The 16,316-nt window shown below is 43.8% G+C and overlaps 1 protein-coding gene across 3 annotated transcripts in view; it reads right to left on the reverse strand.

Moving 5' to 3' along the window:
• The window catches only part of GBF1 (golgi brefeldin A resistant guanine nucleotide exchange factor 1), a 91,763-nt gene that overhangs the window by 37,378 nt on the left and 38,069 nt on the right, over positions 1 to 16,316 (reverse strand). For all 3 annotated transcript variants that reach the window (XM_062001842.1, XM_062001840.1, XM_062001841.1), the window contains exon 4: positions 1,297 to 1,428. In XM_062001842.1, coding sequence (XP_061857826.1) covers positions 1,297 to 1,428 — 132 coding nt within the window. The remainder of the gene's footprint in view (positions 1 to 1,296; positions 1,429 to 16,316) is intronic.

Consider the following 16,316-nt stretch of genomic DNA (forward strand, 5'->3'; position numbering starts at 1 on the left):
CCACTAATCCCAGCCTCCCTGGTATCTGGAGCAGCGCGAAGGACGAGCCTGCTGTGAATGTCACCTGAAGCAGCAACGGAGGTCTTGGATTACAGGTTCTGCTGCACAACAAAAGCCAGGCAGAGGGTCTTTTCCACCGTCTACTACAAGGACACACGCTCACCAACAGCTACAGGGACGTGTCCTTGCTGGAGTGACCTAATTCATATCCTAAACAACAAGTAGCTAGAGAAAAGCTCAAAACTCTTTGCCACATTTTTTCCTGTTCCTGTCTCAAATCAAGTGTTTGTACTCAGTTACCTGTGCAGACATTTGCCTGGACGTGTGACATTAACCCGATGTTTTGATCCCACTCAGACTCTAAAATCTTAGATGAAGAGTCCATCTTTCATTTTATGTTGAAACTAACTTATTTTGCATGGTTATTTAGTCCTTCAGAGGAACATGGTTTAGAGGTTTGTTCATTTATTAGATTTCTGTATTGCTCTCTGAAGTGCCATCAATGTTGCACCACAGTTGTTTTTTTTGCCAGTTAATTATTCCAAATTATGTCTGCTCATTGGTGTCTTGATACATTATGTTTCCACCAAACTCCAAAAAAGTGCTAATACTGGTTTTTTCCCACAGAAGTGGTACACACATCAAGCCCTTTCCTTCCCTGACTTCCCTCACACTAACTCCAAAGGGCCAAAAACTCAACAGTGTTTGCTCCCCACGTAAGGGAGGAAAAGAACTGAGAAAGCTGAACTTTTGTCATTGATCAGACAGTATTAACAGAACTTACACAGGAAAATCAAGCACCACTAACAACAGGATGACACACTGAAAGCAGACAGAGAGCCAGCTAATGAGTTACTACAAGCCAGCTGAGCCACGGGAACTGACCACATGCACGGTATCAGTCTTGCACAAATATAAAGGAGAATGCTCACCTTTGAAAGTCTGGGCACTGACAAAACTGCCTCTGTCCTAACTCTGACAAGGGAAAAGTACTGGCACACCTTTTGCTTAAGCTGTACCTGGTGAGCACCACAGCCCAGCTACAGGCCATGGGCACACACAGCCATGAGGGCAGACTAGAAGCTCTGGCTCCATTTCCAGCCATTGCTGCAGTGCCATGCAAGACCAGCAGGTATGATCCTAAGCAACTGCAGATTTCTCCAGCGTTAATGCCAGCTTCCTCATCTCCTCAGTCTCCCCACAAAGACTGCAAGCGTGTGTCCTGACCAAAAGCACGTCTCAAGGAGATGCATCTGCCTGGTACTTTGGTGAACCCCAGGAGGTCACATAACATACCTATTAGTGCATATGAGAGGAACTTATTCACAGAGGTGAGGGCCAATCCAGTGATGGGGCCTGTAGTGTCTTCAGAACGGATCACTTCCAGGAAAGGCCGAAGAAAGACGTTGGGTTCAATTTCAGATAGCTCTGTTAAAAGAAAAGCAATTTGAAAGAGACATTACATTTGACTCATTTTCTCATTAAGTATCTACTGTAAGCTCAATCTCAGCATAAAGAGGCCTGCACACACACACACACACACACGTTTAAAAGTCAAGTTCACTTTCTTAAGATCTTCAAAACAGCCTTCTGGAGACTTTAGAACAAATCCCATGGTAAGAACACTCTCTAAACACCACAGAGTCACTGCTGCCTGAATTCCCACTGTAATTAATTGTCAGATACAGCTGCATTTTCCTAGTGATCCTGGAACTGTGTGATCACATGAGCCGTACAGACCCTGCCCCACAACCCACCATCAGACACGCAGCCTCATGCTAATTACACGGTGGGTATGAGTGTACAGCCAGGTTAGTTGCATCTCTGGCAGCTCTCTGCCTCAGTACAAGTTGCATTTCTGCAACACTGCAAGTTCACTTGGCAAAGGCAGGAAAAACCCACAAAATAAGCAACTGTAAAACCTCTTCTGTCTCATTCTCTGAATACTGGCATAAGCCTCTCAACCAACAAAGAACAAAAGTCACTCTCCTCTACTTTGCTGCTTTGGACAGCAAGTATCCTGTCTAAAGCTGCAGTACAAGAAGCTGTTGAAGTTGGAGAAAGAGCTTCCTAAACTTTTCAAGGTGATCAATGGAAGCTTTGGGAATGAAAATGAAATATGGAAAAGAATAGCCAGAACTAGGGCAAGTGAACAATGCCAACCCACCTCCCCCAGCCCCAAAACAAAGAAACCCAACACAAGGAATCCAGATGAATCCTGAGGAGGATTTAGGAGAGAAAAAGCTTACTAAAGCAGATGAAGGCAACCATAACACGGCCAAAAGACAGGCAAAGAAGAGTGTGCTCAGAGTAGCTTGGAAAATCTTGAGAACATAAATATTTAAGTACAAACACTTGGCTCAACTGGCTTAAACCTACATTTTACTCCTAATAAAAGTGAACAAGTCTAACAGCTAAAAGTGTCACAGTCTTTATGTTCTTGATGATCCAATATCGCACTTATCTGTCATATGAGCTCCTTTGAGGCGGGGGAGGAAAAAAGTCTGTAGTTCCTGAATCCTTACACAAGGGGCTGCTTTTCTGTCCACAAACGGAACTCAACTATTTTACTTCAAAGAAAATACTCCAGACTCTCTGGATGTGTGTCCCCTGATTTCACCTACAGTGAAATCCCCTTTTATCATAGTTCCTATTGAAATCCCTACGTATCAAAGTAAAAAGTCTATCATAAAGCACGTCAACGTAACTGTGACAAGCTGTGGTGAGGAAGCAAAGGAGGAAGAGTAACACAGGGGGGTTGTTTTAAACAGTTAAGACTACAGACAACAACATCAAAGTGCAAAACTTGTGCTGCTAACTGAAACAAAGCTGCAATTAAAAAAACCAAGAACTTTGGGAAGCATTATGCTCTCACCTTTCAGCCACCAGTTCAAATCAGGCCAACAGCACTAACTGTGAGAGGTTAAAAGGAACGTGATGATTCAATCTTTCTGGCTCAGGAACAACTCCCTCAGCTCGTCAGATAATACCCTGGTGTGGCATTACAATTGTGTCACCTCTCAATAGCTCATGGAAATGCAGAGGATCATAAGACATGCTTTCATCAATGTTTATTTAAGTGTGCTTTATAGGACAACCCCTCCAAAACTGATTCTTTCTATAGAACAGTCAGCACCTAATCAATCCATCATAATCCTGACAATTCCTCCAGCCTCCTTCAATTCAGACAGCCCCAGGACAGAAAAGCTGCACCTTGGTCAGTAAGAAAAATGGGACTTCAGCAGACAAACACAGTTGCACAGGTGGAATGAGATGATGAAGACAAACTTGCTAGCAGAGGATACACAGGTAACCACACTCTTCATTAATCCATTTTCAAGACAATAATTAGGTGTTTTCTTTACAGAAGTGGAGGGAGTTGCACTTTGTTCCTTTCAATTGAAGTCACGAATCTTGAACCACCCAACTCACTGAAACAGCCAACTGAAACACCCAACTCACATGAAGATCACAAAGTGTCTTGTCATAATTAAGACTTCATTTAGGCACATACTGTTGATTACACAGCAACTCTGACCAGCTTCTCTGATACTCAGAGACACTAGCTTTTATGATTACACAGCATTTTACATTAAGCTCTCTGAAACTTACTGTGTGTGCTGTCTACTGGACAGTTGGTGCTGTGTTATCCAAACAAAATGCAAAACACACTAAACAGGAGGACAGTATTTTTAGTGCAAGACTTGCCCACTATAGGACTACTATCTGAGAGATGAAAACCTCCCTGCAACACCAACCACACTGCTAACTGTGCATCTGAAGTGTATCCACTTGATTACTACAACGAGCTCTTCTTGTCAGCAGCATTTGCAGGCACAGAGGACGTGCAGGGGCAGGCAGCTCCCCTTTCAAAGCACAACTCCATCTTGGCAGCAGTGCTCGCATCAACAGGAGGGTTGGGAGCACAGAGAAAACACTCAGATGTAGCTACTCTTGCTATATCTTATCTTGAAGCAGATTATTCTCCTTGGATGAAGTATCAGTTCAGCATCTGAAAGTGGCACAAAAGCTTCTTGGAAGTTTTTAACCAAGTAAAAACTTTGCAAGCAGTCAGTAGCACAAAGATGAACCTTGTAACTCAGTCCTGTTGAGCTCTGGGAAGCTAGTTCAGCAGCTCTCTCCCTGAAAGGTTTTCACAGCCTTGTATACTGAACATGGCTGCATCCAGAACCAACCTGCCAACCCTCTCAGATCAGTAACTACAACCGCAAGGTGCACTTTACTCTAGCTTTCACTACCAGAGCTCAAGTTTAACCTAGAGCACAGAACAGCAGGAAATGAATAACAGTCTTTCCACAATACTTTGGGACAAGGTAGCACCATAGCCTTCAAAGGGAATCGTTCTGCCCAGAGAGCTGGAACTTCCCAAGAAAGACACTACAGCCTGGGATATTACATGAGGAAAAACTGAAAGAGTGTCCACAACGAGATCAAAATTTCACTGCGGATTCCTAAAAGCAGCCTTCCTGCTCAGTCTACTCAAAGAGAGGGAAAAACACATTACAACGTGATCTAGTCTTATATGAAGAGCCTGGGCTGCTTAGAGGATCATCTGGAAAGCACTTCCCGTTCTTTTCACACAGGTTCCTCTCACGACATTTCAGAGAAGCAGAGGCCAGTACCAGCACTACACCCAAAAATGCTCAGCTGGCCCAGAGCAGTGCATGGAGGCTGGAAGAGGGGAAATAATATCTTCAGTGGTGTTATGAGAAAGCCAACCCTTCAGGCTGGCAATTTTAATATGAGGGTGGTATTCCTTTGAGACCACAGTGCTTTCCTTCTTTCAGCCTATGGGTTATTTGCGCTTAGACACACATGTCTATAAAGATATTTAAACAACTAATTCGTGTTTAAGCACCTAACTCCCATTTCAGCAATCCCATACAGCCGTTCTGGCACTTCAGCAAACAAGCTGCATCAGACCTCCACTGTCCCCTTTCTCCTGAAGTACAGGAGCAGGTCCCCCTCGGAAGAGGTTTCTTATTGTTAGCACACTGTTGGCACATTCCTGATCTAAAACGCTCACATAAGCTGCTTTCTCTGCCAGTTCAACTCTTCACTCCTGAATGACTCTGATCAGGATCGGCTATGTGCTCCGAATCAGAGTAAATGACTGAGAAAAAATTGTTTATGACAAGTTATTTCAACATCATTTGTCCCCAGGACAGGCAACTGCAACCCAAACCACATGACCTGAACTCCTCTTATGCAGCAGCTGCTGGCCTTCAACGCCCAGCCTTCAGAAAGGCTGTTTCGATCGTATCCCACGCACCTCCCCAGTGCAGCCCAGCTCAGGCAAGAGCAATGTTTCAAGGGTGTGCTACTGCCTTCCCTGCTTACATAATGAACTGCACCACAAACAGGCCTTCTCTTCTTAAGGTGAGAAAAAAGGCAAAGATGGCATCGTAACGAGGCAGAAATCCAGCTCTTCAGGACCGCTGCCTAGGAGCTCACGCTACAGAGAATGGAGGTATCGGAAGCGTGTGTCCTGGCTCACCCTCAAAATCGCTTTCTGCAAGCGCTGCCTTTCTGGCCTACATTACTTTACATGCACTTTACTCTCATCTCACCCATCAAACACCAAACCATTTTGCCTTTTCACTCAACGGTGAGAAGTTCCTGCAGTGTCTCTCAGCAAATGAAAGAGCTACAAGGAAAAATGACAAAAAAATCTACTTGCCCTTTAAAACCACCTGAAAGTACTGAGTAGCTAAACCCCTCAGATCTTCAGAAACATTCCTGGAGTCTTAACTGCTGGAAGAAGTACTGGTGTAATCTCACTCAGGTCAAAATGCACGATCACAGGGAAAGGAGAAATCACTTTGAGCTAGCTTTGTGATGATCTGTCGGTTAGAGAAGAACAAATCTAGCGAACTGAACTATGGTAACTTGTTCCTCCAAAAACTCGCAGAGCTTGTATTTGCTTTCCATAGGTAACAGGCACAGAACAGCATATGCACATTGGTTCTAGCTCCCTTGGCAAAAGTGCAACTTCAGCAGCTCTACAGCTGATGAGCAGGAGGCACATGTTTCACCACTCCGAAAACAAACTCTCCAGACTGACTGGAACACGTGCCGCCCTGCACCTGCAGTGAAAGACGTGCCCTGACTTCTAGCTAGGCAGTTCAGTCAACATTTAACTTCAGTTCAATAACTGGCCAATTAATGTAGGGTAAGAAGAGTGAAAAAGCTAAGCCAGATGATCCACATTCATTTGTTGCTGAACGTACTTTCCCCTCCACACAGTCCTGGTACAGTCAAGGTTTCACGTGAAAAGAACTCTCTGCCATCTCTTCCCCTGAGGGTTTGTTGTTGTTGTTTTGGTCTTAAATTTTCTTGCAATGTCTAGACCAGCCCTTGCAATGTTGTGCAATGCACAGCACGTTTCTAGAGATTTTCTCACCTGAAATGAGAACAGAATGCTCCCGATACAGCCTGGCCCAGCAGCTAGTGTGATCGGAGAAATCTCTAGTCCTCCTTCTTCAAAATTATGATGGCAATGTCCACTAAACTTGATAAATCAGAGGTTATAAAAGACAGCAGCCACCTGACATTCCCCACAGGCTCCCCAAAATACTGCCTTATCCCAATCTAATCTCTTAATAGATGAAGAGAACTGGATTCTGACAGCTAGGGAGAAGCTGTGAAGCCAGGAGCCTACATCCTAGCTTCCAGAATGCATAAATCCTCCAAGCTATTTTAAAGGCTGCTGGGATTGCAGAACACAGCGTGCAGGATCAGCATGGGGATGTGTGGAAGCATGCTTTGTGTCTCTCTGAAATCAATACGTCACTATAATAACTGTTACCAGAAGTTTTATGGGTGGTAGAAGTAAACATAGGCCAAAAATGACGGACATTTGAGCCAATGAAGGAGAAGTGAGACTTAACTGCAATCCTTGTCGGCATGCCTGTAAAATACACTCTTCAAAGCTAATTCCCTGTGAATTAAAGTGATTATTCAGGGGCCCAGGCCCACCATATCAAGGGGGAAACGGTGCCATTCATAGGCACACATGAATGCAAGGCTAGGATTACAAATGCAGTCTGACAGGGGGAACCCAGAGCTGTCAAGCCTGTTTTGTTTGCCTAATTTCATTACAACGGCTCAAATGCTTTCATTTGTCACACTCCAGCTTCATGTGTTTATATCCCTTTCATTTAACATGACTTTAACAAACGATTGTTCCGTAGTGCCAAGATCTGAGGCGCCCCTCAGAACGGAGAGTTCTATTTGGGGGAAGGATGACACTGCACACTGAGCGCTGGACTCTCGACACCCTCTGGCCAGGGCGGCCTAAACTCGACTGAAATATTATCTCCTATAGGAATTATTTACATCTAGCAGGCACTGAAAACCCCAGTTTTGTCTCCACTGTTATTCCAAGTGCTTCTTACTCAGTCATGTTATTCTGTTCCAGAGGGAGTGATAAGAGAAGATCCTCACTTCATTCACAAGGAAAACAAATGCCATCACAGGAAGCATGGAGCTACACTAAGTGCACGCTCATGGTTTCTATCCAGATGTGCTTAAACTACAGACATGACTACTAACTTGTTCCATTTTTAATGCCACTCCTACAGATTGATGAGTTCAGGGGGAAAAAAAAAGAGATAACAGCTTATTTCAAAAGTTCCAGCTGTTTAATTCTGCCCTTATTTCTCAGCACTGAGGAGACGGCAGAAATGGGAATCACTGCACCTTGGCAAACTGTTTTCTGAGCTAAAGATGACATGCATTAGCCAGAGGTCACATTCAAAAGGCTCTGCTTCGAAACAAGAATAGCTTTTAAAGTGAACTGCTTTGGCATAGCAATGTTGAAGGTCACCAGGAGAAGTGCTTGCTACGAAGCCTGGAGTATTTCCTCCCACCATGTGACCCGAATACCTCTGAAGGACATGACTATTCTGATGAAAGGCAACAAATCAAACTCTACATAGTAAAAACCTACTGCTTCCAAACTCGTCTGCCATGAATGTGTTTATTGCCAGTGTGAACAGTAACACTCATCTACCTTTAAGTGCAATTTCAAGGCTAATCCATCCTTGTTTTCTAGGAGCCCCTTCTCCCGTGTGATACCAGAGGATAAGCACCAGAGCAACACGTGGCTATGCTAACACATTCCAGAGAACGATTACATCAAGACCTGTGGTTTTGGAAAGCCACAGAAGGAGATTCAGAACTACTGAAGTAAATTTTGAGCTCTATTACAGAGAGGCTGATCGCTCTCAGGGAAAGGAGATGAAGGAATACAGCTGACCTGAGCCTCTGATAGAGGTTCTGGAATATACAACTACTTTTGTAGCTTCTTCAGACAGATGCAAGTTCTGAACTGCTAGTGTCAACGATAAACACACTTGATCCTACTCCATAGAACTCAACAGCTCTCCAAAACCTGATTTGAGATCCTGTCCCTTTCCTAGAGGGGTTTCTTTTTTCCTCCACTGGTGGAAGTTACTTAATGCAAAGCTCTGAACGACTTCCAAGGAAGAGAAACCAGCCTTCCCATGCACCTCCACAGAAAAAGTCCTTCAGTAAGCTAATCCACAATGACTTTCACAGGTAACTGGAAGTTTAACACCTACTCTTTAAAAATCCCCACAAAATGATCCCACAGCAGTGGTGAATAAAATGCAGGTAAGCTTCACCTTTTGTCTCAGCTTAGAGCCAGATGAAACTACTTTGCAAGGATTTCTTACAGAAAATCACCATGCACAGGACAACAGCCAGCTCTTGTGTTAAACCTGCAACAGCTCTTGACTTCAGAACCCACGGGCACTCCTCCCTCGATCCCATGACACTCAACTCTAAATGAAATGACTAAACCAAACTACGCCACAGCAGAAAGCAGTCATCCCATGACAAACTCATCTGCCCTTGACCAAACGCTGATAGTTATTGATCTTGCTGTTGCTGTGAATTAGGGCCAGGTTTCCCAAGGTTCCCTCCTAATACGAGGAAGAGAGCATGGCCACGCTAACAGGGCTGGCTAGGCTAAATGAAACCTACGGGGAATTGCACTGCACACTGCCGAGGCCGGAGCACGGACTGATCCGTTCGCCTTCCTGACAGCACAAGTTTGATGTCTGTCAAGTTTAAGCACTCTTTTTCCTCTCGGAAAGAAATTGGCACATGTCGAAGAAGAGCAATTAGGTTGTGACACTCTACAGAACTCTACTCAGTCGCTGGACTTGCTTCACTGTGGTATTTTACACATCTTGCACAGTACCAGGCCCGAACTAAGTAGGCAATTTAAAAGCCCAGGAGAAATTAAAACTTCCTTCCTGGCATTTCACAGCACAGTAACTCTCCACAGCTTTGTGTGTCCAACACACTATAAATAGTGCTCTCATTGCAAATTCACCACGTTGTGAAAAGGAAAGCTTCACTATTTCTAAGAGGCTGCAGAAAAAGATTACAGTTTTATCATCAATTAGCTGTCTGGATGTTGCCCTGTTCTGTTTACCCCTCCCTCAAGGGAAGCCTGTGAGTGCCAAAGGGAAAAATTAAAAGGAAATTGAAGAACAACAAACCCCAAACAAGCCAAGATCTTTCTTTTATTTGCCACGGAATCTAAAAAGCATCAGTGAAACAGACAGGACCCAAAGAATGAAATGAAGGAAACTCTGATGGCTCCAGAGGAAAGAGAATTTTTTAATGACAAAAATACCTCAAAGGTTTAATGTGCCTTGCTGTTATGATTCACACAAACTCTTCTACCCAACCTGAACTAATCTACGAGACATTGTGCTTTGCCACCTTATTACCAGAAAGGGGAATTCCCAAGTGCTAATGGCAAAACACAATTGCCTAGAGCTCAGGAACCAACACACTAAGTTACCACAAATGCAACATAGGAGCCTCAGGGAGAGGAGGGCGAGGAACATCGTTGGAATAGTAGTTTCAAGCCTACAGGAGTGGAAAGAGAATGGAAGAAAAAGGGAGAAGAGACTGGATGGATGGCAGTCAATCCAACCATTGCCTCATTATATTGCAACAGTAAAAACATGAAGCAACTTTTTTTGTCCCCACAACAACAACTGAAGCAATCGGTAACCCGTGTACACACACACGAGCAGAGTTCAGCCTTCCTCCGACAGGCAGCTCAGCTCCCAGAGTGGTGAAAACAAGGGAATGTTCCTGAGAATGGACTTGGGACACAATTAATTTCAGCACACTGCCATGTGCAGGAGCCATCCACTGATACAAGGTGCTGACAGGACACGAAGGGAAGCAGAAGCCTGAGATTTAACCCTCATTTGCCTTCTTTTTTCCAACTGAGATCTGTGAATACCATTTGGCTTAGGATGCATCGTATTTGGTGGTGGCTGAAGATAAAGCATCATGGAAACAACATTACATTAGTCTCCAACTCCATGCCCATGAATCATGCATCATTTTTTCCTGTAAAACAGCAGAATGTCTGTGAAGAATCAAAATGACCTTAAAGCCTCTGTGAAGAAAAGAAGGGACTCCATTCACTTGGGGTTTTTTTTAATTCCTATTCTGCCTGGTCCTCCAGACTCAGAGGATCTGTGATTCTGTAGTGTATATATATACTTAGAAATTACATGTCTTCAGCAGATAAAGGGAATGATTCCTCTTCCCATCAGCAAGATTGGTGCATCCAGCAAAAGATGTCCTTTGCAAGAGAGGCCCGCAATTGGCACACTTAAACCAAAGGTAGGTTTGTTTTGGTCAAGAAAACTGCCAAGAACCCTTTTTTCTCACAGCCCAGAAGGTTAAATACTATTGATTTTGTTCCACTTGCACTGTCTGAAGAAGCTGATGTGACAATTTCAGGATTTTCAGACTTTACCTTGTGCTCTACCCAGTTCTAGAAACTTATCCAGGATTTTGACATGATCTCCATCAGAAAGCCTAAACAATGCTACAAATCCTACTTATGCTACTATTTCAGAATGCACACAAGTGAAGGTAGCCTATCAATGCAACCGTTTCCAAGAGGCAGCACCATACCCTGAAGCACAAGACCAAGTCAAAGCTCTCTGCAACAGCTTTTGCCAATGACCAGTTGCTATCTGGGATAACATTTTGCTGCTCATACCCTTAACATTCCCAATTTAGACAAAGCTTTTCAGGTCAGAAAGAGTCTATTATTTACTCACAGCTGATCTGTCTCCTAATGGTTGATAATGGATCTCGGAAGTGGTCATTTAACAAGCGACAGGTAACTAGTATCCCGAGCAACAGGCAACAGTAAGGAGGAACTCCTTGGTATACAGCCCACTACCACTATACCTTAGAAAGTGAATACCAGTTACAGTCTCTAAGATGCCAAACAGATGTATTTTAGCCTATTGCTACTGGTTTTAATGCAGTACATGCCATGACAGAAGAAACCACAAGAGTGCTTCAGAAGCTCAACCGAGTGATCCTGTCCTAACTTTAAACAGGTCACCACAAGCTCCATGCTGCCCAGCAAGAGTGATCAAAAAGCAACAGCACAGCACAAAACTTCAACCCACACAGATCAACGGGGTTGTTTGTTCAAGCCAGCCTCTGGTTCACACACTTACATAGGCTTCTTCAAACTCTCTCTCCTTCCCTTAGGGCACAATGCAGCCCAGCTCTCCAACTGAAACACAGCACAGACACTGCACAGGTCAGTGGACACAGCCCTGCTTTGACCTCTCACCCCTAGCATTTCTGCCATTACACTCCACTAGCGTTTGTTCCCAAGACTAAGTAAAAAGGCAAACATAACAGAACTTCCTTTTGATTTTCAAGCCTAGCTCTGCAGAATCTGCTCTGAGAGGATATAAACACGTATGCAAACACACAGAGCATCAGATGGTAGCAAGGTCCCCGACCACAGATAAGTAAATCAGTCAACTCTCAGCCTCTGCCACTCACCTCTCCATCATGCTCTTGTGCTATTCACTTCACCTCTGCTTCAATTCCTCAAATCAAAAGTGGACATACCTGCCCTTTGTAAGTGCTCTGTCACTATATTATCTGGAAATAATCTCCAAAAAGCAGCTCACAGTAACAGCAATCCAAAGGGCTCCCTGCCCTATCACCCCATATTTCCCTTAACTAAGACTATTGTTGAAGGAAGCTGTTTTTCCAGTTCATGTATAACTTAGGGAAGTATGTGTATAACACAAGATTAGATCAGAATACCCTTTATTATCCTTCAAACAAAACCCCAGTAGTTCAGTTTGTGAAGTAGGAAGGACATAACAGGGATATACTGGAGACACATCTAGAAACAACCTGGCAATGCTTGGCCACTCACTTCTGGGGTGTCAGCGTTCAGGAAATTGATCAAAAAAAGAGGCATCCTAAATTTCACAGGCTGTACTGAACAACGAGAAGAAAACTTACAGCACTATCTAAACACCAGCAGTTACACAGCTAGTGAATCCTCATGGCCTTGTCAGAATTAAAACACTTGACACCGAGCAGCATTTTGTTCAGCTTTGAGGCCAGTGCTTAAAATCAGAAAGTGACTCTAGGTAACAGAAGGACGTTGAGAGCCCTTCCAAACGCTCGGGATGCAATCCCAAAGCTCTGGGAGAGCATGGCGAGCACCTGTTTTCCTGAACAGACAAATTTTTTTATGCTGCATACTTTGCACAGAAGCTGCATTATTCTGGAGAAGCTGCATTCCAGCCAAAAGTGCACAGTTAATGTTTTCTGCAGCCCCCAGCCTCCAGTGATGGATGACCACTTTATAATGAAATACTTTATGCTCAATCAACTTACAAATAACGGATGTTTTATCACACTGAATTAAAAAGAATGTTTTTAACCAAAAAAAAAAGAGCGACAGACAAGAGGATCAGTGATGAGCAGAGGCAAAAGTTATTCCTGCTAAGGATGGTTAAAAATCCCAGTGATGTTTCACTTTAACTCTTTCACTGCTCTCCAGAAACAAGCGGAAATGATGCACAAGCCAGTATTTGCTCTGAAGTACCTACGTGCAAGTTCTGGTCCAGGCAACTGAGATATGAGAATGTAAACCTTCTACACAAAGGTTTTGGTCCGTAATGTCTCAGTCAGGTTTACAAAAAGCTAATGCCAGTAATTAAACAACTGTCTGAAGATAAACCTTTCAAAACATTTTAATCTCTCATGCCCATTCAGCATTACAGAAATCGTTCCTCAGACACCTCTTAATCAGCTGTGGGGTTTTCTCCTCCTAGCACTGCTCCCACCAGTCAATGCTAACGGATAAAGCAGAGAAGTAAATGCCCTGCACTCAAAGACTACTGCCATTTCTAGATCAAGGTTTGAAACCAAACATCCAAATGCAGCTGATAATCTTGTTCAAGACTTGGGGCTTGCTGTTACACCACAAGTCTTACTGTTGTTACACACTACAAGAAACCCCAGAGCTTACAGGGTCATATCAACACTATGAGCAACACTCATTGTGCCTTTTCTCCCAAACAGTACATGGAAAAGTCTCTAATTTAGCCCAAACACCCCAGAATGTCTCCTTGCTCTCGTACTACCGTACACGTTTAGGAAAAGAGGAAAATAAAGCAACGGCAGAACGCACAAGAGTATGAGATGCAGTGGACACAACTGCAACAAGAGAAGTGCCACTTAGATATTGTGAAAGACAGTTTCTAAAGAAGAGTGATCAAACGTTGGAACAGTTTGCCCAGAGAAGCTGTGGGAGCTGCATCCCTGGAGAGTCCCTGGAGAGACTCAGAACGCAGCTGTCTCTAGCCCTGAACACAATATCATTTCCAAGCTGGTCCTGCTTTTAGCAGGGCACTGGAGCAAATGACCTCCAGAGGTCTCTTCCTACCTAAATTACTTCAATTCTGACTTGTGCTTACCAGAAACAACTTAAAACCCAACCCTCTAACATTGTGCATTATGAATGCAGCCACTCTAACATTCACCGAGTGAAGTTCCCCTTCCCGGATCTTCTGCCGGTTAGCATCTGCAATGATTAAACACAAAGCAGGAGGTCGTTCTAGAACCACCCCTAGAAAACATTCATGATTTTCCAAACCAGTCTTCTAAACAGAAGCTGCAGACTCAGGTTGTGACTGAACTGAAAAAAAACCCCTCAAAAACCTTGTAGTTTACCAAATTTGAGGACTTCCAGAAAACTAGCAGAAACAGATCATATTGCCCCTGTCTTCCCCTAAAAATACATGGCATCTGCTGCAGATATTAAGGCTGTCAAACAAACAGCACCTTGGTCCTATGTCACAGCTTCAGATCTACAATTCTCCCAGTCACACTGCAAACACCTCAAGCTCCACCAAGTTCAGAGTTAGTTTATGAAGCTTTCACACTGCTGTTTGAAGCACTGCAAATACTAATCAGTCCAAGATTTTAGTCACGAAATCAATTCTCCTCCCTTCCCCATTCCTCGGCTGAAGGCTGGCACTCAATGAATCAGACTGAAGGGAGAATAGAGTTTCCAGCACCTGCTTCAGTTTTTAAGCTTCCAGTTGAAACTGCTGTGATCTGGCAGCAGGCAGCCCGTAGATGTCATTTTCCTGCTCTGTGAAGGACTGAATCATAGGACAAAAAGAATCCAAATAGAGAAATGAGTGAAAAGAGCAGCAGTGGGCAAAGGAAGGCACAACATAACTTAAGATGGCCAACAGAAAGAGCAGCTGAAGAGTGTGCTACGAAGCACCATGTCCCCTCACAAATGAGTATCTTACCCTCTGCCTCATGATGATTACTGTGGTCAGTGCTGTGTAGGCATTCTTTTCTGCACTTGTGGCAATGCTCTTTCAAAGAATGATGTAAAATACGACTCATCACTGTTGTGAGATTTGGAATCTCTTTATTACTAGACATTACCAGCCACAGTTATTTATCAGAGTTAGGATTTTAAACCTAGGCATAGAAAATATCTTCTTCCTTGAGAGCAAAGTCAGCAGGTTCATTTTATATCAGCACACTGATGGGTTAACAAGTGACTGCAAAACTGAAGCCAGAATATATCTACAAGCAGATTTCTTCCACAAACAGCAAATAAATCCTCACTCTTAGCACAGTTTGCCTCAAAAAACAACCAACAAAGGGACAGCCTTTAGCCCTGATCAGTGGAGCATCTGTACCACCTCCCTTAAGAATGTACTTTAAGTCTAGGAGTTAGAATGGCAAAACGCTGAAGATGAATGCAGCTTTACTGCAGTAAGATACTCTACAACAGCATGGCAGTGCTCACTAGAGGTAAGGTCCATCTGTAGCAGCAGTTGAACTTCAGGTTAGATTTGGCACTAGCCTGAGGCTACAACGGGACTGTATAACAGATTTGCAACATACAAGTGTATCCCATCACCACACAACCTTTACTACACCTTATTCCCTTCCCCAATATGACCACTGAGATCTAATTCTTCCAGCTCCCAAGGCTTTCTTGGTCACAGAAACCGCTCACTGAAATCTCCTGAAGCACTGGAGAGGCAGAAAGAAGAGCAAAGGAAGGGTTAACCCACAGCTGGGAGAAAGTTTCCCTGGAAAATTGGAACACATGCTGTGGCTGTGACTAAATTTCACACTGGTTCTGCTGAGTACAAACATCCACAACTGTGTGCATTTGAGAGAGTCAGAGAAAAAGAAACGCTCCTTCTATGCTAGCTTCACCTGCTAGGTTCCCTCAAATGGATAATGACATGCTCTGGGGAACAGCAGACTCCTTCAGATTCACTCCACATTTCAAGCAGAGCTGAGGTGCCAAGGGGGGAGGGAGTAAAGCCGGAAGGAAGCGATCCTTCCCTTCCCTGCTTCCACATTTTTTGGAACATGCTGGAAAGTCAAGCCTATGGTCTGGCAGAGTTGATTCTGCTGTTTAAGACGTCAGCACAGAAGTCACCTGAGCTGCCACTGAAGATAACTGTGCTGTCTGAGTACATAAAAAGGGCAATTGGGTGAACGTGGAAGACTGTGTGTGCACACACACAAGTGGAATTTTAAAGATCAATTGCTTATGTTTTAAACAAACAGCAGCACTTAGCTGGTCAGAGATAACTACCCCGTGGAGATCAGGAATTGCCAAGATACGTCAGAGAACCACAGAAGAGCTTGGATTAGATGAGGTCACCTTCTGCTCATCATCAGGTTGCTCAATGCCTTCATTGGCACTGAGGCCAACTTCAAAAGTCTCCATGGATGGAGATTCCACTCTCTTGTCCCATGTCCCAGTATTGAACTTTTTCTAGAAAGAATTTCCTTCTGTGCCCAACCAGAATTTCTCCTGCTAAAAAATCATAACTATGGATCTCTTGGTCTCTCTGAGAACAAGTGGCTCTCTCTTTTCTGTGATCCTCCTTTAGGTAGTGAAGGAC

The sequence above is a fragment of the Colius striatus genome, chromosome 8, assembly GCF_028858725.1.
Source record: "Colius striatus isolate bColStr4 chromosome 8, bColStr4.1.hap1, whole genome shotgun sequence".
In the NCBI taxonomy this organism is placed as follows: domain Eukaryota; kingdom Metazoa; phylum Chordata; class Aves; order Coliiformes; family Coliidae; genus Colius; species Colius striatus.